This window comes from Eutrema salsugineum, unplaced genomic scaffold (assembly GCF_000478725.1).
Source record: "Eutrema salsugineum unplaced genomic scaffold, Eutsalg1_0 scaffold_2, whole genome shotgun sequence".
NCBI classification, from domain to species: domain Eukaryota; kingdom Viridiplantae; phylum Streptophyta; class Magnoliopsida; order Brassicales; family Brassicaceae; genus Eutrema; species Eutrema salsugineum.
Genome location: NW_006256829.1, coordinates 6,071,909 through 6,091,246, shown reverse-complemented (window position 1 = coordinate 6,091,246; position 19,338 = coordinate 6,071,909). Strand labels below are relative to the sequence as shown.

The following is a 19,338-nucleotide window of genomic DNA, read 5'->3' as shown; positions in this document are numbered from 1 at the left end:
CTGCTATCAAAGCACGGTTTTTAGATTACACTATTTGGCATGATCGCCTGGGTCATCCCGGTGCGAACATGATGCGTAAATTAGTCCAGAATTCTAAAGGGCACAGCCTTAAACCAAATGGTATTTTCCCTCAGCACCTCAAGTGCACAGCTTGCTCACAAGGGAAACTGATTACCCGACCTTCACCAGTCAAAGTGTCTAAAGAGACCTTGAACTTTCTGGAAAGAATCCAAGGAGACATATGTGGACCAATTCACCCACCTTGTGGGACATTCAGATATTTCATGGTCCTCATTGACGCATCGACCCGCTGGTCGCATGTCTGTCTGCTCTCTTCTAGGAACCAGGCTTTTGCTAGGTTATTAGCCCAAATCATCAGATTACGAGCCCATTTTCCAGACTTCCCATTAAAGACTATACGTCTTGATAATGCTGGTGAATTCACTTCCCAAGCGTTTAATGAATATTGTATGTCCATGGGGGTAAGTGTTGAACATCCCGTTCCACATGTCCATACACAAAATGGATTAGCTGAATCCTTCATTAAACGAATTCAATGGGTTGCTAGACCATTACTCATGAGGTCACAACTCCCGGTCTCAGCTTGGGGACACGCAGTCTTACATGCCGCTGAACTAATACGCATACGACCATCTAGTGAGCACAAATATTCACCATCCCAATTGCTAACGGGTCATGAGCCAGACGTCTCCCATATTAAAACATTTGGGTGTTCAGTCTATGTACCCATTGCACCACCACAGAGGACTAAAATGGGACCTCAAAGGAGGATGGGAATATATGTTGGTTTTGATTCTCCCACCATCATAAAATATCTCGAGCCAACTACAGGAGATCTATTTAAAGCCAGATATGCAGATTGCCGATTTGATGAATCGGTATATCCTAGATTAGGTGGTGAGACAGACAAGCTGGTAAAAGAACTTTCATGGAATCAAACATCCACACAATGGCAAGATCCTCGGACTCTAGAATGTGATTCAGAGGTCCAAAGAATTATACATTTACAAAAGCTAGCTAATCAATTGCCAGATTCCTTTGCTGACCCGAACAAAGTTACCAAATCGTACATACCAGCTTGTAATGCACCAGTACGAATAGATGTCCCCTCAGGGAAAAGTCAAGTTGCTACAGAGTCTGACACACGTAAGAAACGTGGCAGACCACCAGGTTCCAAAGATAAGAATCCCCGGAAATCAAAGAAAGGTGCAATGATTGAAACCGGGATTCAAGAGAACACGGATACAGCCTCAGCTGATACTTACCCTATCGAACCATCTCAAGAGGTTTGGGACGCCAAAACTCAAGGTTCTGAAGGGATTGATAATAATGAGATCTCAATCAATTATATCATATTCGGTTCTCTATGGAACAGAAAAGATGTCGACATCAATGAAACTTTTGCATACAAGGTAGCACTTGAGATTGCGCACACGCAAGAGGATCTAGAACCCACGTCTATAATTGAGTGCACTCGTAGATCAGATTGGCTGAAATGGAAAGAAGCCATAAACGTGGAGTTGAATAGTTTAAAGAAACGGAATGTGTTTGGTCCGATCTTAAGGACACCATTCGATGTTAAACCAGTGGGAAACAAATGGGTCTTTGTGCGTAAAAGAAACGAACTCGGCGAAGTCGTTAGATACAAGGCACGCCTTGTAGCACAAGGATTCTCACAGAGACCCGGAATCGATTATGAGGAGACTTATTCTCCAGTGGTGGATGCAACTACATTTCGATTCCTCATAAGTCTGGCCATAAAAGAAAACTTAGATTTGCGGTTAATAGATGTTGTAACCGCATATCTTTATGGACCACTGGACAGTGAAATCTATATGAGATTACCAGATGGTATTGAGCTCAAAGATAAGCATGCATCTCGTGATAAACACTGCATTAGGCTGAACAAATCCTTATATGGATTGAAACAAAGCGGACGTATGTGGTATAACCGGTTAAGCGAATATCTCATCAGAGAAGGCTACGAAAACGATCCGATCAGTCCATGCATCTTCATCAGAAAATATCAAAACAAAGGATTTGTAATCATAGCAGTATACGTGGATGACTTGAACATCCTCGGAACATCTGGTGAAATCGCCCAAACAGTTGAATGCTTAAAAGCAGAGTTTGAAATGAAAGACCTAGGCAAAACTAAATTCTGTTTGGGATTACAACTTGAGTACGTCAATGACGGAATCCTTGTGCATCAATTGGCATACACTGAAAAGGTACTCAAGAGATTCAATATGGACCAGGCCCACCCATTAACCAGCCCAATGGTTGTGAGGAGCCTTGGATTGGATAGTGATCCATTCGGTCCAAAGAAGGACGATGAAGAAATCCTCGGTCTTGAAATGCCATACCTCAGTGCCATAGGAGCATTAATGTACTTGGCTAGTCACACTAGACCAGACATCTGCTTTGCCGTGAGCCTCTTAGCTCGCTTTAGTTCGTGTCCAACTCAAAGGCACTGGAACGGTATTAAGCACATCCTTAGATACCTTCAAGGTACTAAGGACTTGGGATTATTTTATTCTAACCATAACAAGGATGGTCTAGTTGGTTTTGCTGATGCAGGATATTTGTCAGATCCGCACTGTGCTCGGTCTCAAACCGGTTATGTTTTCACGCATGGAAGAACAGCCATATCTTGGAGATCCATGAAGCAGACTATTGCCGCTACCTCATCCAACCATGCGGAAATCTTGGCCATTCACGAAGCTAGTAGAGAGTGTGTTTGGTTGCGGTCCATGACTCAGCATATCCGATCAGATTGTGGTATGGACGAAGATAAGGAGCCTACGGTGATGTATGAAGACAATGCAGCTTGTATCGCTCAACTCAAGGACGGCTACATCAAAGGTGACCGGACGAAGCATATTCTGCCCAAATTCTTCTTCACTCATGAGCTACAGAAGGATGGTCAGGTCAAGGTTCAGCAAGTCCGATCAAGCGAAAATTCAGCCGATCTATTCACTAAATCATTACCGACTTCTACACTCCGGAAGCTCATTCATCAGATAGGAATGCGTAGACTTAGAGATCTACAGTGATGCCTAAACCAGGGGGAGTAATGCGTGTTGTACTCTTTTTCCTTCACCATGGTTTTTCCCACTGGGTTTTCCTGGTAAGGTTTTAATGAGGCAACGTTCCCCAGCGCATTATAGAGATCCCGGTTTTGTGACAGGCACGGTTACCTTGTCCAAGGGGGAGTGTTATAAAAAAATGGACTTCTAGTAACCGGCCCATTAACCATCAGGTTAATGTCTCATGGCCCATTAGGGTTTTTGATACATTAGTTATGTAATGTATATATACACTGCTTATGGAAATAATAAGATTAGAGTTTTTCCCTTAATACTAAGATATATTTTTTTTGAATCACCTTTAATCTACTAAGTTTCTAATATGGAAATAATTATAATACTAAATATATATTTTAAAGAATAATGTCTGTTCGACAAAAAATAAAAGCCTAAACTTATGATTGGATCAAATATAATTTAACAATTCCTTAGTATTAGACTAGATAACTTCCCACTTGTATATGCGGGGTTTGAATTTAGTTTTAAAATTAGGGGTTTTTGCTAAAAATAACTCAAAAATTGATTTTGAATACAAAAGTAGACCCCTGAAAAAACATTTGACAGAAATAACCTAAAAAGGTAGTGAAAAGACCATTTAATATTGTATGAGTAAACAAAAAATGGATGTCCTAATTATCGTTTACACCCTGATGAAGTCTACTAAAATGAAAATGAAGTCTACTAGTAGACTTCGTTTATCAAAATGAATTCTACTAAGTAATTAAATCTGGAAATTTAATTTTAAAATTTAGAAAAAAATATTTTGGTATCAAAATTACATTCAGAAATTCCGTAATTATAACCCAAATGTACATAAATTTTTTTTTTATATTGATAAATGGAAATTTATGTTTTTAAATTAAGAAGAAGAAAATTTTTTATTTAGGATTTAAACTTAGTAGACTTCAATATGGAAGTCTGCTAAACCGAAAAAAATAATTTAACCAAAAATTGAACCGAAAAAATAGAATTTAACCAAATTTTTTATGCCATTATATAAAGAAAATAACCCTAATTTTGTAAAAAAAAAATGAAACATTCCTCTTTCTATAACGGCGCTGTGCTCCACTATCTCTGGCCTTTCTCCGCTGCCTTTTCTGTTCGTCTCTGCTGCTGCGTCTACTTATCTGCAAGCTCATCCTCAAAAAGTGGTATCTTTCTCTCTATTTCTCCCTTTCACCTGAATTCTCGATTTTTTTTTCTTTTTTATGCGTAGCATCTCATTCTGCTTTAGATCTGATTATTATTCCTAGTTTTCTTTCTATTGTCTCAGTCTGTAATCTATAGATCTCGATTTAGATTATCTTTTAGTTTTTTCAATGATAGATCTTATTGTTGAATCGTTGGCTAAGCTCTTTTCCAACTAAAATATTTTATTAAAATGACTTTGGTTATAGAAAATTGAAAGAAACGACAAAAAAAAAAAGAATTTGGTTGCAGACGGCAAGATTGATTCAAACTTTTTGGTTTTGTTGGTAAACAGGCAAAACCTTAGACAGTGGAGAACGTGTGTGAAGCCGTCAAAAGCCAACTCTCACTTAAAGATGGCGAGACAGTTTCGGCTGGGGGTGAGCAACATGAATCTCTGTTCTTGGTCGTCTTCTTCCTCCTTTCCGTCCTTTTTTTTCTTTTTCTGGCTCCTATTTTTCATTTCTCAGGTGAAAGCTCTCCTCGGCGGCGGCTGACTACGGCGACGGATGGCTGTTTTAGGTCGGTGGCTCTCTTCTCGGTGGCAGGTGGCTCCGGCGGCTAGGGTTTCCTTTCACTCAATTTGTTTTTCGTTTTGGGCTTTCTTCCTTTTGGCTCATTGCCTGGCCCATTAGTGGTTCTCGGGTTGGGCTTTTTTCTTTTTTTTTTCCTTTTATTGTTTTTTTGTCTTTTTTTCTTATTGCATCTTTTGTATATGTACAAAAAATAAAAAAAATCCTAAAAATTTCGATATGAAAACCAAAAAAAAAAAAAAAGATAATTTTGGGACCAAATTTTTGCCAGCTGTTTCTATTTAACTTTTATACAAAACATAGAATTTTGCTGTTATCAGATTGTTCTTCTGGTTTAGCTGAAAAACATAGAATTTTGCTTTTATCAGATTGTTCTTCTGGAAATTTTTGTAAGTTATAATTATAATACATAACTCATAAGTAATTTTGTAAAAAAAAACATAAAAATCACATTAGCAAACGTAATTACAAAGCACAATATAGCAAACACATAAATATCAAAAAACTTTACACAGGAAATTTCGTTTCAAGACTTCGTAGACTCCAAATGAAGTCTACTTTTATAAACTAACTAGTTTATAAATCAAAATATTCGATTCCACAATTGATATCGACTTAAATCAAATGAAAATCATTGAGTAGTTCAACCACTTGCTAACACGCATGTCAAAACCTAAAAATTAAAAAAAAAATTATAAATATTTAAGATATGTGTTTTTAAAATAAATACAAAAAATAGACTTCGTAATTAGACTTCCTTAGTAGACTTCGTAATTAGTCTACTGAAGTCTACTTTGATAAGCTAAGTAGCTTAAAAATTGAAACTTCTAATTCAACAATAAATATCGAATGAAATGAAATAAAATTCATTAGGTAGTTCAATCACTTACTAAGAAGCAATTCTAATCCAAAAAATTAAAAAAATACTTTATAAATTTGCCGAAAGCGCGTTTTTTAAAAAATTGCAATAAGTAGACTTCTACTGAAGACTTCAAACGTAGAGTGGAGGAGAAGTCTACTTTTTCATAGTGAAGTCTACTAAAGAAGTCTACTAAAAAACATGTTATTTTTGCAATTGACCAATTCGTTGACTTTTCCTTCAGTAGACTTCAAAAGTAGACTTCCGGCCAAAAATGTTACTTTAGCATTTGACCAAGCCATTGACTAACAAAGCAGACTTCTATTGTAGACTTCATGTAAGAGTAAACTTCTCTGACAGTCTACTTTTGAAGTCTACTTTTTCAATAGAAGTCTACGGAAAAAAATAGATTATTTTTGCAATTGACTATCTTTAGTAGACTTCACTGTGAAATCTACTAAAAAAAAGATTCCTTCTAAGTTTGACCGAAAAATATAAGTAGACTTCCCAAAGAAGTCTACAGTTTTTAGTCTACTGCAGCTTTCCGGAGTTTTCTGAATTTTTTATTTTTTTTTAAACTTTAGTCAAACACTAATATGACCTATACGTTTTTGGTCAAACTACAAAAGTAACTTAAAAGTAGACTTCTCGTGCAGACGTAAACAGTAGACTTTAGAAAGAAGTCTACATTAAAAAGTCAAAATACGGTCAACTACAAAAATAACCTTTTTTGTTTCGTAGACTTCTGAAGCCTTCAAATGAAGTCTACTATGCTTTTTTTTTGTTTTCAAAAGATATCGAGTAGACTTCTCGTGGGTTTTAATGAAGTCTACTTTTAAAAAGTCAATTGCAAAAATAACCTTATGTTGACTAGTAGACTTCAGTATACTTCACGAGAAGTCTACTTTCGCGACATGAAAACTGAAATATGGAGAAATTGAAGTGTGACGATTACCTTTTACAAAATTGAGCTCGGCTACAGTTCTTTTAAGCACCCAGAACTCATGATTTCACCAAAAATAAGCAACCCAGATGTCAAGTAACCAAAAATCACCGAAAATGCATGAAGTTTGGCATTGTAACTTAGCCCAGATGTTTTGGAGAAGAAATTATGAAAGAATGAAGAAGGTTATGAGTGAATGAGCTCAAATATTTACTTATTACAGCTTTAAAATTGGTTGAGAAGCATTTATTCTATTTTCATGGTTGTTCATGGTGGTTGAAGAAATTGAAGAATATGGCATTCTCGTAATTAAAATGTCTTTAGAAGGTCTAAGGAGACTTTAGCCAAATTAAAGAAAAATTGAAATAATAGATATATAATGACATTTTCGTTAATAGTTTAAGTGAGAAGGATAAAATTGTGAGAAAATGGGAAAAGTTGGAGAGAGAGAAAAAAAGAGGTTAGTTTGGGGTTTGACTTTGAAATATGGGTTAAATCTGAAACCCCTTAAAATTAATAGTTTTAAGTTTTATGCATGTCGTTGTTAAGCACTAAGTCAAGTTTTATAACATTTTTGAATTAAAAAAAAAAATTAAGAACATGTATGAATTAGTGAAGTGGTGACACGACAAACCCAGACCATGGTTGGGTTAGGTTGGGGTTTAAAAACAAAAAAAACTCGAAAATATCATACTAAAGAAAGATTGACTTATCCTTTGGGAGTCTCCGCAAAACAGAGCATAAAACTTGGGCTCACTTTTGAGAGCAATGAAGCCAGAGAAAGCGTAAGTTAGAAAAATTGACATGGCAAGCTCTTCCTCCTCCTCGTCCAGGTTGAAAGCAGAGGATGACACACCAAACGAACAAGTGTTCATTAACTTCCGCGGAGTTGAACTTCGCTACAACTTCGTCAGCCATCTGGACAAGAGCTTAAAAAGGAATGCGATCAATGCCTTCATAGACACAGATGAAGAGATGGGCCAAAATTTGGATGTTCTGCTCACAAGAATCGAAGGGTCGAGGATCGCGCTAGCGATATTCTCCCCGAGGTACACCGAGTCAGATTGGTGTTTGAAGGAGCTAGCCAAGATGAAGGAAAGAATGGAGCAGAGGAAACTCGTGGTGATTCCAATCTTCTACAAGGTGGAGCCTGCCACTGTTAAAGAACTCAAGGGAGAGTTCGGCGATAAGTTCAGGGAGCTGGCCAGGTTTATTGACAAGAAGACCAAGAAAAAATGGAAGGAGGCTTTGAAATCTGTTCCTCTCTTAACGGGATTCGTGTTGAACGACAAAAGGTAGCTGCTCCTTAAATTACTACTTGTCATCTCAAAAGCTAAGGTAAAATCATGCATCTCATGATCTCCCTCCTTTGCTCGCAGCGATGAAGACGAAATCATCGTGAAAGTCGTCAAGGCGGTTAAAAAAGTGTTATATAGAATTTCACAGGCTTCACCACCTCATCCTAATCCACCAGAATGTATTAATGGAATGTCTCTCCAGAGACACCACAAGAGTCATGAAAGCTCTTGGGGAATCAAGCACCGACTCAAGCAGCTAGAAGAAAAGTTAATCTTTGGATTCGAGGAGACAACTCGTATCATTGGTGTTGTTGGGATGCCTGGCATAGGCAAAACCACTCTCGCTAGGAATCTATACGAGAAGCTGAACAACGGATTCTTGAGCCACGTGTTAGTCCCAGATATCCATGAGTTTTCAAAGGAATACGGATTGAATTATCTGACCAAAATACTCTTGGAAGATTTATTGACTGACAAAGCTCCCAACACTGAGACCGTCCATGAAGCTTACAAAGATCAACTACTCAAAACCAAAGTCTTTGTTGTTCTAGACAGTGTTAGTAGCAAGGAACAAATCAATGCTCTTCTCGGAAAACGAGACTGGATTAAACGGGGAAGCAAGATTGTCATTGCAACAAGCGATAAGTCGTTGATACAAAGTTTGGTCGATGATATTTACGAGGTCCCTAGGTTAAGCGACAGAGACGCCTTAAACCACTTTATCCATTATGCGTTTGATGATCAAGAAGGAGATCATGCTCTCGGGATAGGAAAGTTCTTGAAGCTCTCGAAAGATTTCGTGCATTATACAAAAGGAAATCCACTAGCTCTCAAGATATTGGGCGCAGAGCTTTTGGGGAAAGACGAGACTCACTGGGACTTAAAGCTAGCTGCATTGACTCAGCACCATAAAAGCCCTCCAGGACAGACCACAAGCAAGATGCTTCACAATGTTTGGAAAGGGAGCTACGATGGATTGAGTCAACAACAAAAAGATACGCTTCTTGACATAGCGTGCTTCAAGTCGCTAGATGAGAATTATGTAAGGAGTTTACTCGATCCAGATGGCCTTAATAAGAATGAAATAGAAGATTTAGTGAACAAGTTCATGATTAATATTTATGCCGGGAAAGTAGAGATGCATGATACATTGTATATGCTCTCCAAGGACCTTGGTCGAGAAGCTACTGCTACAGATGGAAAGGGACGGCATAGGTTGTGGCACCACCACACAATTACTGATGTGCTAGGAAAAAACAAGGTACAGTATAACTAAAACCTTTAGTGTTTTTAGTCAAAAGAATATTTACAAATGAATGCTACACTATTTATCCTTATCCCATGTGTTTGAAAACGTGATTCCTGTTATTTTTAGCCTTCATCAAAAATTCTTTTAGTAATTTTGTGTTCTTGTTATTGCTTGCCACCGGTTAACAGGGAGCTTCTCATGTCAGATCTATTTGTCTTGACTTGTCCGATATAACAAGAAAAATGAGTTTCCACAGCCATTCTTTTGCCAAGATGAACGATCTAAGATATCTCAAAATCTACAGCTCTCATTGTCCTCAAGAATGTGATAGTGACATTAAATTAAACTTCCCTGAAGGACTCCAAATACCATTGAATGAGGTGCGATGTCTCCACTGGTTGAAATTTCCATTGAAAGAAGTTCCACAAGATTTCAATCCAAAGAATTTGGTTGACCTTAAGCTTCCTTACAGCAACATTGAACGAGTTTGGGAGGGTAACAAGGTGTGTAGTGTAATAATTTGCCAGTTGATTTTTCTTTTCTTGGTCCAATGCATGCAAGTAGTTTTTAAAAGTGTTGTCTGACTCTTTTTAATATTTTGTTTTGTTTTCATTTGTCCTAGGATGCATCAAAACTAAAATGGGTCAGTTTGAACCACTCAAAGAAGCTGAGCACTTTGTCAGGGTTAGGAAAAGCTCAAAATATTCAAGAGTTAAACCTAGAAAGCTGCACGGCGTTGAAAATGTTGCATGTGGATATAGAAAACATGAAGTGTCTTGTTTTCTTGAACCTGAGAGGATGCACAAGTCTTGAATCTCTTCCAAAGATAAAAGTGAACTCTTTGAAAACTCTCATCCTCAGCGACTGCTCAAATTTTAAAACCTTTCAGGTTATTTCAGAGCAGCTAGAAGCTCTATACTTGGATGGCACAGCAGTGAAAGAGCTTCCTTGTGATATACGGATCCTCCAAAGACTTGTCTTATTGAACATGAAAGGCTGCAAGAAGCTGAAGAGGCTCCCTGATTGTTTTGGTGAGCTGAAAGCTCTTGAAGAACTTATACTTTCTGGTTGTTCAAAGCTCAAAGAATTTCCAGAAAGTGGAGGAATTATGAGCAGCTTAGAGATTCTGCTTTTGGATGAGACAGCCATAGAAGAGATACCAAGAATATTTTCGGTGCGGCGTTTATGCTTAAGCAGGAATGAAAAGATCACCCGCCTTCCCATTCTGATCAATCAATTTTCTCGACTGCAATGGCTTGATATGAAGTATTGTAAGAATCTTACACATGTTCCTGAGCTTCCACCAAAACTTCAGTGTTTAGATGTGCGTGGTTGTAGCTCACTGAAAACAATTTCGAAACCTCTGGTATGTTCTGTGCCGACGGAGCAGATCCATTCCAAGTTTATATTCACTGATTGCAATGAATTGGAACAAGCTGCAAAGGAGGAAATTCTAGTCTATGCTAAACAGAAGTGTCACTTGCTATCAAGTGCGCTTAAACGCTGCAATGAGGTATCTCTCTTCATCCCCCTTGACACGTTCCATTTGTATACCATTGTTTTGGAACAGAGGTTTATGGTTATCTTTTTGTAAAACTTTGCAGGTCTGTGTTCCTGAGATTTTGTTTGACACTAGCTTTCCTGGATGTGAAATGCCTTCATGGTTTCCTCATGATGCAGTTGGATCGCTGGTGGAGTTTGAATTACCTCCACACTGGAATCACAATAGGCTTTCTGGAATACTCCTATGTGTTGTTGTCTCATTCCATAACTGTCAAAATCATGCCAGCTTGGCAGTCAAATTCACCGGAGAGGGCTCTTGCACCAACATTACTTGGAAGATTGGAAATTTGATTGTACGAGACAATGAAGTAAACAAGATTGAGTCAGACCATGTCTTTATTGGCTACACTAACTGTCTAGACTTCATAAACCTTCTTCAAGGACAGGGCCCGCGTAAATGTGCTCCGACCAAGGCATCCCTTGAGTTTAGTGTGACAACTGGTACTGGTACTGGAGGGGAAGCTAGGTTTGAAGTTTTGAAATCCGGTTTCAGTTTTGTGTTTGAACCTGAAGAGATCAAAGTTCCATTACCAAGGAATGAAGAAGTCAAAGGTGGAACTAAAACTAACAGAACCCCAAGTGCTAATGGTTGTTTCAAGGATCAACCAAATGGATACAAATTTCCAATGGGCCAGTGTCAGTCTTACATCGAAAGTTCTGGTAGAAACATCACATGTGAAGCACATTCTTCCTGAACAACTGGTTTTGATTTCACTGTCTCTGTATTAGACCAAAAAGATCTTGCAGATTATCTCTGTTTTCAAACTATTTATTCATTGAACTCTTTGTATTGGCATTTTCATTTTGCAATGTTCTCTCTGTGTTCATCGTGACAGATGATTTGGCCTTTAAGGTGTTACAGAATGGTTCAGTGTTCGAGACCAAAATAGATTCGAGAGTCAGAGCAATCAGCCAGATTTTTCTGTAATTGCTATCTTTTCTTTTGGTCCTCATCGTTCTTCTCGTATCATTTCCATATTACGCGGAAATGGGCATAAAGCTGAGACATTTAAACCAAAAACAGAGGAAAGCTTGAAGCTTTAAGAATTTGCATTTTGGTCCATTCATTCACCAATCAAACACAAACTCCATGAGAAGAAACAGACAAGCAGAATACTGAAACACATTAACAGAAATAAACACCAACAAAAGTTCGCAAACTAAGATTACAACCAGACCAGCAGATAACTCATATTTAGGCGGCGCCTGAGACCAAATCTCCGGCAGGAGAAGCGGCGGTGGCGGCACCACCGTCGTCGGAAGAAAGTGCTAGCGGAGCCCAATCCGGAGGGAGAGGAGGAAGAGGAGCATAAACGGTAGGCTTTCTCTTAATGTCCCAAGGCTGAGTCTTCTTCGGCCTCGTCTTCCTGTGATGAGCCGTCGATTTCTTCTGTGGCCTCGACGAACACTCTATCACCATTCCCAGTCCTCCTCCGTTCCCCGATTTCGGAACCTGAAATTGGCGGAGAGACGGAGAAGCAGCGACGGTGACGATTCCGGTGCCAAAGATCGCCGACACAGACATTGTTCCTTATCTTTCTGCAGTGGAAGTGAGTATGAGCCTCTAGCTTCGGATTAGAGACACCATATCTTAAGTTTTCGTATTTCGGCTGGTATTTTGGGCCTTTTAAGTATCTATTGGGCCTTTCTATTCATATATGTCGATATAGTGGGAGGTCTAGCCCATAGTTACGCGGCCCATATCGAACTCATTATGCTGCAAGCCTAGATAAATGAATTAGAAATATACTAGCCTGTAACTGTGTAAGTACATTAAATTTACAAATATATATGTATGAGAACTTGAGAAGTTTAACGTTTTGTTACCTTAAACCAATATTTTAGACATCACCTGAATCATCCCTAAGCTAATGCAATAGATTAGCTAGATTTTTTTCTTTAAAACAAGTATATTATTTCGAATTAGAATTTAGGTGGTAACATAATTATATCAATACAATATTATGACAAACCACTAGATTACAAGTGGTCCATTAGTTAGAATTATAATGCAAATGTTTTTTGCTATTTAATCAAGATTATTATATTGGTATTTAAAGATTTTAGAATGTCCAAACAAATTTCACGTTTTTATTTGTCTATTAATAAATATTTAGTTTCAGCTTTCGGATTCTTAGTAAAGAGCTATAACAAATTTGAATTTTCTATTTTGGTGTTCGTTTATCAAAATGAAAATATAATCGGTTATAACAAATCCTGGTTAGAGTGTATATTGTTACTGTTTAAGAAGCGTATAAGAAAGCGAACATTTTTTTTTTGGAACTGATTTTAATAAAGCGAACATTACACGAGATGAACTGACGTTCTAGTATATTCGTTTGGTTTTAGACTTTTGTGGCTATTGGGGTTTCTCAAAGCTGCCAAAGCGATTAATAAATGTATATTTTGTCCAAACCCACCTCTAATCATCGTTATGTATTAATTCAGTGACACGCCTAAATTAGGCTTTAAACTAACTACTATCACCAACATAATTAATAATTTCAGTTCTCCTCTCCACTCTCACATTCTTTCTTTAATTTCCAATTCTTATCACCAACAAACTAACTACACTTGGGTTTTTTTTTTTCTCTCATTTCTATTAACTAACAAACGCTTGTTATGTGTGGCTAAAAACGTTTCCAAAAGTCGCCAAATAAGAGACGTCTGAGCCAAACTAGAGACGCAGTCCAATTATTTTAATATTTGATTTCTGTTAAAAACTCTCTCCGTCTCGACGTTAATGATGCTCTTATATCTATATCATTATAACAAGATAATCAATTACCAGCGGAAATTGTGATTGCGATGAAAAGTACTCATCTTTACGTAGACACAAAAACATTTGCCAAAATTATGGCAAAAATAATAAGATTACTTTCATCTCTTCTACGTACGTGACTTGCATTATCCACTACATTCACAAATCCACGTGCAACGGACTATCACCCCTCATTTTTTCTGTCCACAAATTATTATTAATTAATTGCTCTCTTTCTATAAACTTCGTACTACATATCAACAGCTCAGCCATTCGATTACTCGTACGAGGAGATTCTGTCGGTTAGACCAAAATTAGGCATCACAAACCTATGGTATCCAGCGCATTGTATAAGTTTTGTAAATCTTATCTTAATATCGTTTTTGATAAGGGATAATGCTAAAGGAAAACAATATTTGACCCGAAGAGAAAATCCTTAATGTTGTTGAAATAATAACCGTGAGATAAACTTAATTTCTGGTGGTTAAAATGGTTGTGGTAGGCGTTAGTTTATTATCCACTATCCCTTCCCCTCTTATTCTCTGTATGTTATTCTTCTTATCATATCAATGGTTGTAATGTTTTAGATTTGATTCCCTGTAGCTTAGTTATCAATAAAGACACCCATTTAACAAATTTAGCCGAAAAAGACACCCATATAACACAAAAAGAGAGAGATAAACTCTTTAAACTTGACAACTTTTTGTTTTATGCATGTATATCTTAAAAACGAAACTATAAACAAATATAAATAAATAATTTACAATACAATTAATTTAGTTGTGTGTATATATAATATAATATAATATATATATGCTAATATTTGTCTATTTACAGGTAAGTGTCTTGTATAAGGCCTAATTTGAGCCAATCTCAGTCATGTGATTGCTTTTTTGGGGGGTTAGATTTTGGTACATCGAAAATGATTTGACTGCTCTCGGGTTCTTTTGCATTTTTGTATTATTCTATGACTATTTTCTTGATATTAGAGTTTAAATTTTGTACTGCACTGCCATGCCAGCTTGATGAATATACGAGGAATCTTTGGATTCTTTTTATTTATCAATAGTTTAGTTTCCGACTTAAAAATGATATTGATCATTGTTGATGAATATTACGTGAACCATGAAATATAATTTTTTTTTATTAGATTGTATGTACAAGTTTCTAAGGAATGTTAGTCGGTTGTTTTTTTTTTTTGAACCTATGTTAGTCGGTTGTTATGATCCATGTGGCATGTGCTATAGATTGTTTAGCGGGTCGTGTTAGAATTTGAATTCATATTTTCACTTATCAAATTATTGTCTCACCGGCTAATTTTGTGAACCGTTGGTTGACAAAAAAAAACAAAACAAAACCTATGGGCATATCAAATTAGTTTTACATTTCATCTTTCTATTCACGAAAGATCATTATTCATACAATATATCCAAACGCAGTTAACTCGATTCATTAGAAAATGTGGTTTCAATGCTACTGGATTGGAGTTCAAACCTAAATGATATGTTTTGGATAAGATAGTTTTTTTTTCGGGATAGAAATATTATGGATCGGATAACTACAATATTACAATTTCGTTTATAAATTTTTTGCGGGTCTAGTATTCTTTGAAAAGTAGTATATCATAATGGACAAAAAATTTTTTTAAAAAATCAGTTACGTTGCATAACAACTCATGTGACTACAAATTGACGTTATGTCAATATAGAGCAAGTAACAAACATACTACAGAAATATTTAATTTTCAAGAATATGAAAATAAACATTGAAAATAGACTAATAACTTATTTTCAATCATCTCAAATACTAAGAAGCGGGCGGTTTTCGACAAAACTAAAGAAGCCGGCAGTCCTAAATCTTTTTGTCTGCATCATTTATCGATCTTCCCAAATGTATACGGTATAATTACACGTGGATTAATTGTTTAATGGTGCAAAAACAAAAAAATCTTATATTATCATTATACAAGGAAATCAAATCATAAGAATGTGGATATGATTACGTTCAAAAAGTCGTGATCGGTTGGGATTGCGTTGCAAAGATGTCTCGCTTTGATACTCTCCCAAAATACTTAGTCAATAGTTCATAATGATCGACTTTTGGAGTTTTCTCACAATACTTACTAAAACAAAATTTGGATTGTGATGGTTTTAATTTAGTTTATGACAGATATAACACTTAAACTAAGTTTTTAATGTATTGTAGTAATATATATCTTCCGGATATAAAAGTTGATTAATTAGCTAATTGTAACATTTTTTACTTCATTAGTCCTTCACTCCTCTAATAATCGTATTAACAACAAAAATCCTCTATATTGAAGCAAATATCCCGACACGTGTGATTTACATGCCTCGCGACTATTACACTAGAAAATCGGACTCCAAGTTGGACCTTATAATTTTTTTTAATAATTACAAATTTGAAGTATATACCAGAATATCTCGTAAAAATCAATAACAGATAAAAAAAAAGAAAATTTCTAAAACACTTTATCAACTTCGATTTTTCTTCTTCCTTGTTTGAATAATTGAATGTAACCTCCCCCACTTAATTTCCCGCATAAAAAGACAATAGTTTCCCCTACCCACATCCGCATGAAAAAAATGTATTTCCGATATTAACAATCCAAAACATCCACATAATATAAAAAATAAAGCAAAAATAAAAACGATATCATTCTTTTCATTATTATATCAAAAAACCTAACACCCCTCATTATTGCTCCCACTTCAAACCAATTTGCTTCCTTGAATGGCAAGTCTCTTCTCCTCACCTCTCAGCTCACGTTCTCTCTCTCTTGTCATCAACCTATTCTTCATCTTCCTCATCTATCTCCATTTCGCTTCACAAAATCCTCCTCACTCCAATTCCATCAAATCCCTGAATTCTATCGCCGCCGGTGACAGTGACAGCTGCAGCGAAGGACTCGCCGTCCTCGACGACCACCGTTCCAAGTGTTCTTACGTTAGATCGAAATCAAAATGTGGCCCACAAGGTTACTTAGACTATCTCAAGATTTTCTTCTGTATCTTCGGACAATCCCCTGTTTTGGGCCATCTAGTTTTATCCATCTGGCTATTTGTTCTGTTCTACTTGCTCGGAGACACGGCGGCGAGTTACTTTTGTCCTTCTTTGGACAGCTTATCTAAGGTTTTGAAGCTGTCTCCTACAATGGCTGGAGTTACGCTTCTCTCTCTCGGCAACGGTGCGCCTGATTTGTTTTCAAGTATTGTCTCCTTCACGAGGTCAAATAATGGCGATTTTGGGCTCAACTCTGTTTTAGGCGGTGCGTTCTTCGTCTCCAGCTTCGTTGTCGGGACGATTTGTTTGTTAATTGGATCTAAAGATGTCTCTATCGACAAGTACAGCTTTATCCGCGATGTTGTTTTTCTTCTGGTCGCTCTGTGTTGTCTCGGTTTGATCGTCTTTGTCGGCAGAGTAACCATTTGGGTCGCACTTTGTTACCTTTCCATTTATATCCTTTATGTTGGGTTCTTATCATTTTCGCATTTCTTCGATCGCAAGAAACCTATCTCCGACCAGATTCTTCGTACCAGAGAGGATTTGGCCGAGATGGGCGTCCCATTGCTCGGATATATCAGCGAGGATAAGCCCGTACCGCCGCAAAAAATTGCTCATGAATCAAGAACTCAAGAACAAGAATTCAAGATTGTGTTTCTTGATTCGCCAAAAAAGCAGCCGTCTTGCTTCTCGGTGCTAGTGAGCGTCCTAGGACTACCTCTGTATCTCCCACGGCGGCTCACGATTCCCGTCGTCAGCGAAGAAAAGTGGTCAAGGCCTTGCGCGGTGGTTTCCACAGCCATGGCGCCTGTTCTGCTAACCGAGCTTTACTGTTCTCATTACAACGGGTCCAAAAGAAACCTAATCTTGTACATATTATCCGGAGTAATCGGATTATTCTTTGGTATCTTAGCGTACTTGACGACGGAAAGTTCTCGTCCGCCGAAGAAATTCTCACTAGTTTGGCTTCTAGGAGGCTTCACAATGAGTGTGACATGGACATACATCATAGCACAAGAGCTAGTCTCATTGTTAATATCCTTAGGGAATATCTTTGGGATTAGTCCTTCTGTTTTAGGACTAACCGTTCTTGCTTGGGGCAATTCTCTTGGCGATCTGATCGCCAATGTGACCGTGGCGGTTTACGGAGGAAACGACGGTGCGCAGATAGCACTTTCCGGGTGCTACGCTGGTCCGCTATTCAACACGGTGATTGGACTAGGCGTGCCACTTGTTATCTCCTCGTTGGCTGAATATCCTGGGGTCTACATCATTCCAAGTGACAATTCGTTGCTTGAGACACTAGGCTTCTTAATGGTAGGCTTGCTTTGGGCACTTGTGATAATGCCAAAGAAGAAGATGAGGCTTGATAGGCTTGTCGGTGGCGGCTTACTCGCTATTTACCTCTGTTTCTTGTTCTTGAGATTGGCTAGGGTTTTCGGAGTCCTCGATATCGACCGGTGAACTTTTAAGTATCGTGAATTTTTTTTTTTGGGTAGCTTTGAAATAGTAGATTGTTATCGAAGAAAGTTGCAAATAGATCAAAGTTGTGGGTCTTATATTACTATTCCTTAAATTTTAAGTCTTGCGAATACTACTGAGAGGGATGGCTACTTTTGTTTGTTGCTGAACATTCATTTTCTGTCAAACTCACTTAGTACAGAAAGCATTGGCATGTTGTTCTACATTCATTGTTCATGGATTGTATGTATATAGTACATCATTAGTATTAAATTTCTGTTACAACTCTAAATGGGATTCTCAGTGATTATTTATTCGACTCTCCTTCACTAGAAGAAGAAGATAAAACATATCATAACAACTTTTCTGACCTTATGATTTTATTTACCAATACTATTTAAACATTTAAAATTTAGATGTTAACTAAATCTCATCATGTCTGGTCTGATCTGATCTGAGGCTCAATCAAACCTACTAAATATGAACCTGTTGTAAGAATTACGCATTATTATATAAATTCGTTCAAACGAGACACGTTATGTTCTTCGTATTAACTACTTAACACATATTATAAATTAGAGTTTGATCTTTCAAGTAACGTATAATTGTTTGGCTATACTGTGGTTTTGGCTCAACCACTAATATTCCAATTTTTTGTGATTTAAATTTAAAAGTGTTAATTAGGTGAAATCAACCGGAATAAAGCAGATATGGCCTAATTAAATGTAAATTCCCTAATCATTATATGGCGATAAGGGACATTGCTAAGTGTCACATTGCATTTTGATTCTATGAATTATTAGAAAAATGCCAAAAAATGGTGTTATCCTACTAATTACAAGAAAACAATTTGCAGAAAACAAGAAAAATGTGCTAAATTATTATGCACACGTCTCATGAGATAAGGAAATTGAATAGAATTGACAAAAACAAAAACAAAATAAAAACAAGACACACCTTATCTTTTTCTCAAAAAAAAAAATATGACACCTTATCTTAAGTTTTAATGCAAATTGGCAAAAAGAGACAAGCGTTGTCGATTCAACTAACTCCCACAATACTGGGAGTAAAAGATTGTGTGGGTATGTATGTGTATCCTTGATGCATGAGTAGAAATTGTTGACTACTCAAATATCTGACACCTATTAAATTCCTAGCTACTCAATTTGAATTCCATAACTCTAGAAATTATTATGTATTTATGTGTCCCGAAACTTGAGATCTAAATAATAAGCTACACATATAAAACCTTTTTATAATGAGATAATCAAAAGCATACCAAAATTTTAAGTGTAAGAAATCATTGAAGAAAGTTAAGAAAACATTGTTTTAATCTTCTTATAAATATT

At 36.9% G+C, this 19,338-nt stretch overlaps 3 protein-coding genes across 4 annotated transcripts; 2 read left to right on the top strand and 1 right to left on the bottom strand.

Moving 5' to 3' along the window:
* The first annotated feature begins 7,367 nt into the window (after positions 1–7,367).
* LOC18017340 (disease resistance-like protein CSA1) lies at positions 7,368–11,576 on the top strand. Of its 2 annotated transcripts, none has more exons than XM_024156003.1 (5): positions 7,368–7,928; positions 8,013–9,192; positions 9,369–9,683; positions 10,070–10,693; positions 10,785–11,576. In XM_024156003.1, exons 1-5 carry the CDS (start codon positions 7,438–7,440, stop codon positions 11,436–11,438), a joined length of 3,264 nt encoding a protein of 1,087 aa, XP_024011771.1. In that variant the 5' UTR covers positions 7,368–7,437; the 3' UTR covers positions 11,439–11,576. The 2 variants fall into 2 exon arrangements, with proteins under 2 accessions (XP_024011771.1, XP_006400332.1); XM_006400269.2 differs by having other exon boundaries at positions 9,803–10,693.
* A 185-nt stretch (positions 11,577–11,761) lies between these two features.
* Positions 11,762–12,289, bottom strand: LOC18017339 (50S ribosomal protein 6, chloroplastic). The gene has a single exon (XM_006400267.2). It carries the CDS (start codon positions 12,266–12,268, stop codon positions 11,939–11,941), a length of 330 nt encoding a protein of 109 aa, XP_006400330.1. The 5' UTR covers positions 12,269–12,289; the 3' UTR covers positions 11,762–11,938.
* Positions 12,290–16,183: 3,894 nt separating this feature from the next.
* LOC18017338 (cation/calcium exchanger 1) lies at positions 16,184–18,262 on the top strand. The gene has a single exon (XM_006400266.2). It carries the CDS (start codon positions 16,259–16,261, stop codon positions 17,990–17,992), a length of 1,734 nt encoding a protein of 577 aa, XP_006400329.1. The 5' UTR covers positions 16,184–16,258; the 3' UTR covers positions 17,993–18,262.
* Positions 18,263–19,338: the final 1,076 nt, after the last annotated feature.

Bases quoted from the DNA above. Each gene is read 5' to 3' on its own strand.
- LOC18017340 (XM_006400269.2), top strand. From the start codon at position 7,438: ATGGCAAGCTCTTCCTCCTCCTCGTCCAGGTTGAAAGCAGAGGATGAC. The intron at 9,684-9,802 runs GTGTGTAGTGTA...CATTTGTCCTAG, and splicing joins GAGTTTGGGAGGGTAACAAG to GATGCATCAAAACTAAAATG. The intron at 10,694-10,784 runs GTATCTCTCTTC...AAAACTTTGCAG, and splicing joins CGCTTAAACGCTGCAATGAG to GTCTGTGTTCCTGAGATTTT.
- LOC18017339 (XM_006400267.2), bottom strand. From the start codon at position 12,268: ATGTCTGTGTCGGCGATCTTTGGCACCGGAATCGTCACCGTCGCTGCT.
- LOC18017338 (XM_006400266.2), top strand. From the start codon at position 16,259: ATGGCAAGTCTCTTCTCCTCACCTCTCAGCTCACGTTCTCTCTCTCTT.